We start from the raw sequence: 6,196 nt of genomic DNA, 5'->3' as shown, positions 1-6,196 counted from the left end.
CAGCCCCAAAGGATCCTATGCCAAATATATGAGCACCCGGTCCTTACATTCAACTTGAATGCTAGGCCCTCTCCTTAACACCCTCGAAGATATTCCTTTTTTTGCTATGGCCAATATATTTGCAGTGCACTTGAATTAATCCTATTCAAATGAATTAATTATTGATAATTGGAAGTCTTTCTTGATATTCAGTAGAAGTTAAGATCTATTTCAATATATTAACTTTTTTTGACTCGAGATTGTTTTGTATTACTCAATATCTCTGAGCATATAACAAATAATTAAAAAATAAAAAAAATCTTGATTAAGCAGGAGAACCACGCTGTTGATGTACTACATATCATTACTAGATTCAATCACTTTCCATGAAAATTTATCTGTTAAATTGTCGCCAAATTCCACCGTTTTGTAGGAAAACCCATAAGCTTCACCACTTTTAATGTAACTCCCATTCTGAGGCAATTATTGTAGTATATTCCCTCAATAAATCTGTTTGTACAACTTATGCTTTATAGAACCATTACATAACACTTACACGAAATAAAAAGTTGGAAAAAATATCCGTCCCACCCACTTTTCATGTGAGTGTTATGTAATGATTCTGTAAACCATTATTCCGTACAATAAAAAATAAGAAGAATTGATATCCCCTTTGGTGCATATAAAAAATAATTAAAAAACAAAAAAAATCTTGATTAAGCAGGAGAACCACGCCGTTGATGTACTACATATCATTACTAGATTCAATCACTTTCCATGAAAATTTATCTATTACATTGTTGCCAAATTCCACCGTTTTGTAGGAAAACCCATAAGCTTCACCACTTTTAATGTAACTCCCATTCTGAGGCAATTATTGTAGTATATCCCCTCAATAAATCTGTTTATACAACTTATGCTTTATAGAACCATTACTTAACACTTACACGAAATAAAAAGTTGGAAAAAATATCCGTCCCACCCACTTTTCATGTGAGTGTTATGTAATAATTCTGTAAACCATTATTCCGTACAATAAAAAATAAGAAGAATTGATATCCCCTTTGGTGCATTGCTTTTGCTACTATTAGTAAAACAAAAAAAAGTAAAAAATATAAAATATAAAAGGAAAAACCTACAATCTATGGAAGCCCCGCGGCCGCGTATAAAAATACAGGGAGGAAATACAATACGTAGAAAAAGATATTAGGAAGACCGTAGAATCGGTTCAAATATCGAAATACTCACCGATACACCACATCCCACCACACTAAAAATACTTTCCTCAAAGTTTTATCTGGTATTCCTCTCCGCCGATTCTTCTGTAATTAATAAGTTGATCGAATTTAATTTTTAAGTTTGATTTTCTTTGGTTTTATCTACGATCGTCCAGCTTTTGCTGTTTTTGTGGTAAGATCTGCGGCTTCTTATTTTTGGATGTTTTGTCTTATTTAAACTTCAATGTACGAAAACGAGAAGAGTTTAACGCTTTTCGGATGATTAATTATAGCCCACATGATGAGCTGATCGTTATGGTATTATGTTATTTTATTTTTTCGTGGATTATTACAATTTGGTCTTTTATATTGGATTTTTATGTGCCGCGTTTGAGCAGATTGCTTTTTGCGCTACATATTCTATTTCGGTTGTTTATGTGCTTCATTAAGTTTGATTTTTCTTCGCATGAATTTATTTTATTTTATTTTATTTTTGGCTAAAATCTATAGTTTTCATCCACACAAGAAAGAATCTGTCTGCAAGTATGTAAACATCGGCGAATTTTGTTAAAAATAGTATCTTTTATATTTATTGCTTTTTAAGTGCTTTTTTATTATTATTTATTTATTTATATTTTTCTGTATGTGAGTTGCAAGGTTAAAGCTAAGTGTTTCTTTCTTGCATATGAAAATTTTGAGCTGCTCTAGTTCAGTTCTGTCTTCATAATTACAGTTTGATTCATTTCCAACCTCTGCTTGTATAACAGCTCAGTTCTCAATTCTTGAACAGCATTGTCCATGAACTCATTTACTTAGATGAGTGGTTCTTTATTTCAATCATTCTTCGATTTCTTATTCTTGTTTGGGTAATTGACTACTCTGGACAGATGGTGAAGTGTTGAGTGGGTGTGATTTGCATGGGTAACGATGCCAGAGTTGCGAAGCGGAGCACGGAGATCAAAACGGCTTAGTGATCTTCAGCCTGCCCCTCAACACCCTGATAACGAAGAAAATTTTGTGGCACCCACTCAGAACAGAGCCAGAAGGAGAGGAAGAGGGAGAGGCAATGCAGTGGCTGTAGCAAAAGGGCCGTCAGCAGTGACACCTTCAAGGCCAACGGCTGCTGGAAGAGGCAGGGGCGCTAGGTTTATAGGTTTAGATTCGGAGCCTCATCGTGAGGTTCTTCCTCAAGCTGTTGCCTTTGGGGCTGGGGAACCAATTTTTAATAGAATAGAGGGAATTGCAAATAAGGAAATTGCCATGAATGGTGGGAGTGCGGACAAAATAATGGGAGTTGAAGAAGAAGCAAGTACAACTCCCGTACCTGAAAGGGTATTTTGTCCTTGTTCTTTTCTGATTCTGTAACGTTTATCTTTATGGAAATCTCTTTACCACACCTCGTGGATGGATGGGCTTGACAGTCTTCAAATTACTGAACATTCTCATTTCAATTAATCCAATTATTGCCTATTGATGATCTTCTAGACCTTTAGTACCCTCAGTTTGAGTTCCTAAATTAGTCTTTTTATGTCATTGGTGCAGGTACAAGTGGGTAGTTCTCCAGTGTATAAGACAGAAAGGAAGTTAGGTAAAGGTGGTTTTGGTCAAGTTTATGTTGGTCGAAGGGTTAATGGTGGCACCGAAAGAACAGGAGCAGATGCGGTTGAGGTATCTGATTGCATTCTATCATGGAATTTTTAGATACCTGCAATTTTATCTCATATTTTGAATTTATATGGAATTTTTTTAATAGGTTGCATTGAAGTTTGAGCACCGAAACAGTAAGGGTTGCAATTATGGCCCTCCATATGAGTGGCAGGTGTACAAGTAAGATTCATGTATTTAATTTGAGGTTCTTCTCACTCTCTTTGATGTTTAGTACTTCCACAACTTGATATTTATTTTATTTGACGTTTTATGAAAAGTAACCTGAACGGATGTTATGGGATCCCATGGGTTCACTACAAGGGTCGTCAAGGAGATTTTTACATCCTGGTGAGTTTTGATTTTGCCTTTTGCATGGAGATTTTTATCATTTTGTTTAATGAAAATTTTGTTTCAGGTCATGGACATGCTTGGACCCAGTCTATGGGATGTTTGGAATTCTTTAGGCCAGTCGTAAGATATAGCATCTCCCTCTCTCTTGCTTTATCTCTCACATGCACACACAGAGATTATCTTTGGGGTGAAATTCTCTAAAATATCGTTGTCGTTGTATTTCACCTTCATTGTCTAATGGTGAGCACTGAAACAGAATGTCTACCAGCATGGTGGCTTGTATTGCCGTGGAGGCTATATCAATTCTTGAAAAGCTTCACATGAAGGGGTAAACCATTTTGATATCCGATTTCTCTCTCTACCATATTGCTTCATCTTTCTGCAAAGATGTCATTAATATTTTGAATCTTCTCACATCCTTTGTTTTGTTTTGTTTTTCATTTTCACTTTGAATATTTATCACCATTACTTCACTTTGTTACTTACCTAGGTTTGTACATGGAGATGTGAAGCCAGAGAATTTTCTACTTGGTCAACCTGGAACTGCTGATGAGAAAAAGCTATATCTCATTGATCTTGGCTTGGGTATGATGCTAATGCTATTTTTTACTCTCTTATTTTCATCTCCACAGCCCTAACCAGGCATGTTGAAATGCAATATAGTAAAATTCCAATTCTTTGCCTTATTGGCATATTTTTATGCGTCTCTGCTGCTGATATTTTTTCCTTCCCTTGTTTGTTTGTTTCTTTTTTTTTTTTTTTCGATACCTCTTTTGGTTAATGTAGTTTTCTACTGTTCTAATGTGTTGATGAGGCAGCATCCAGGTGGAAAGACGCATCTTCTGCTCAGCATGTTGAATATGATCAGAGGCCTGATATATTTAGGTTGGGAATTAATTTGTTTAATGTTTGAAGCGGACTAGACTCGCACTAATAAACTCCATCTACAGGGGCACAGTAAGGTATGCAAGTGTGCATGCACATTTGGGTCGTACTGGGAGTAGGAGGGATGATCTTGAGTCATTGGCGTACACACTGATATTTCTAATTAAGGGAAGGTTACCATGGCAAGGGTATCAGGTGATTTGATACCATTGCTTTTGTAACATATTGTCTGCAACTTCTCTGAGCTCATAAATTTTTTAACTTCTTCTCCATTCGGTTTTGAATGATGGCAGGGTGACAACAAGAGTTTTTTAGTTTCTAAAAAGAAAATGGCTACTCCTTCAGAATTGATGTGCAGCTTTTGTCCTGCTCCATTCAAATGGTTCCTTGAGGCTGTTACAAATATGAACTTTGACGAGGAACCAAATTATTCTAAGTTGATAGCATTATTTGAGAGTCTTATCGAACCGTGCTCATCGTTAAGACTAATAAGAATTGATGGAGCTCTAAAGGTTATATAAACGATATACTCGTCGATATTTATTTTATAGGTGTATGTCCCTATGTGTGAAAACATGTGTTGAATTTGTCATATGTTGCATGAGCAGGTTGGCCAGAAGCGTGGAAGGTTGCCGATTAACTTAGAAGAGGACGAACAACCAAAGAAGAAAGTGCGACTAGGTAGTCCAGCTACCCAGTGGATTTCGGTGTATAATGCACGTCGTCCCATGAAACAAAGGTAATTGTTGATACGTGTATCTTTGGCTTGATATGCTCTTGTGATGTGTTACATGTCATTATTGTTTAGAAGCTAATGTGGATTTACTTGTCTTCCCACTATGGTTGATTGTTATTTTGTTGTTTCTTTCCATGGAGTGTGGATAACATATGGAAACAACTTCCTGTACCAACTTATTAATTCTAAAGAGGAAGAAGTTCCATACTTGCAAAGTCTGTTGTTACCCTATTGCATTTTCTTTCCTTTTTCCTTGTTTCCTTTGGTTGGACACCATCGTGCATGCACATGCCTTTTTTGGGTTTCTCTAACTTCCCCATCCCATCGTCCATTTTTATCTTCTTTGCTTGTGGATGCTCCAAAATTCTGATTTTTCAAGTTTGTCTATTCTGATTTGTCATGTTCTTGGATGAATTAAATTTATTGATACCTTGCAAGAGGACGATGTTGAGGTTGGCAGGAAAGTTATTTACAATCCGTCATGTCACATACTTGCAAAAAATAATAATATAGTATCTAATATTGAACCTAATTTATGTTTCTTCTCCTTGTTTGACCTTTATATTTTCACATTCTTTCTGCATACCAAATGTTGTCTGTAATTGTTACGTGACCTGGGCTTAGGGTTTATAAGCTGCATTTGGAGATCGGTGGATGTGGAATCGTCCAAAATATTGCACACGGATTTTGCTATGTTCTTGCACAATGACAGTGAGCATGTAGGTGGTGCATGTTTTTTTCTGTGTTTGAGTCCAAGTGAGCTCCAGATGTTCATACACCATCAAATACTGTGTTTAGCATTTTCTGTACACCGGTTGTCATGGAATTTTCTAAATTACTGCTCAAGAATGTGCCTATGTTCTAAATGTGTGGGCTGGCAGGCATGTGAGCTTCTCACGTTTTTTATGTGTTTGCATGCTCATGAGCTGCATATGTTCAGGCCGTATTAAATATTTTTAGATTCTATGACAACTGTGGACTGCCTTGTAGGTTAAAAATTAAAAATAAACTCAATCTGTCATCTAGTAAAATGTATTTTACTTAATTGTTTTGGTTTTCCTGTTTTGTGCATGTATATCTGCCCAATTATCCCTGCTCAATTGATTTATCTTCCAACAGATTCTTGGAATGATGAAGATTTAGAGTGCCTTTGGTTTGCTGTTTTGAGGCCATTTTTAGTTTTCTAAGTCTGTAAAAACGTGTTTTGGTATGTTATTTTCAAAAATGCATTTTCGAAAACAAGGAAAACTTTACAACATAACATACTTTTTGACGTTTTGAGTGTTTAAAAAACTCGAAACAATGAAAATGAACTTAAAAGGTTCTCAAATTAAAATAATTAATAAAATCACACAAAACCTACCCAAATAGAAATACCCTT

General features: G+C 35.8%; 1 protein-coding gene across 1 annotated transcript in view; it reads left to right on the top strand.

The window, feature by feature from the left end:
* Positions 1 to 1,174: 1,174 nt before the first annotated feature.
* LOC111380206 (casein kinase 1-like protein HD16) overlaps positions 1,175 to 6,196 on the top strand; it is a 7,804-nt gene continuing 2,782 nt past the window's right edge. The window contains exons 1-12 of the mRNA XM_023003702.1: positions 1,175 to 1,389; positions 2,084 to 2,528; positions 2,739 to 2,864; positions 2,950 to 3,023; positions 3,122 to 3,191; positions 3,259 to 3,314; positions 3,451 to 3,522; positions 3,685 to 3,779; positions 4,013 to 4,079; positions 4,145 to 4,274; positions 4,373 to 4,591; positions 4,688 to 4,818. Coding sequence (XP_022859470.1) covers positions 2,124 to 2,528; positions 2,739 to 2,864; positions 2,950 to 3,023; positions 3,122 to 3,191; positions 3,259 to 3,314; positions 3,451 to 3,522; positions 3,685 to 3,779; positions 4,013 to 4,079; positions 4,145 to 4,274; positions 4,373 to 4,591; positions 4,688 to 4,818 — 1,445 coding nt within the window. The 5' untranslated portion in view covers positions 1,175 to 1,389; positions 2,084 to 2,123. The remainder of the gene's footprint in view (positions 1,390 to 2,083; positions 2,529 to 2,738; positions 2,865 to 2,949; positions 3,024 to 3,121; positions 3,192 to 3,258; positions 3,315 to 3,450; positions 3,523 to 3,684; positions 3,780 to 4,012; positions 4,080 to 4,144; positions 4,275 to 4,372; positions 4,592 to 4,687; positions 4,819 to 6,196) is intronic.

Source organism: Olea europaea, unplaced genomic scaffold (genome assembly GCF_002742605.1).
Source record: "Olea europaea var. sylvestris unplaced genomic scaffold, O_europaea_v1 scaffold2107, whole genome shotgun sequence".
NCBI classification, from domain to species: Eukaryota; Viridiplantae; Streptophyta; class Magnoliopsida; order Lamiales; family Oleaceae; genus Olea; species Olea europaea.
The sequence above is the reverse complement of the archived record's forward strand: the minus strand, read 5'-3'. Positions and strand labels throughout refer to the sequence as shown.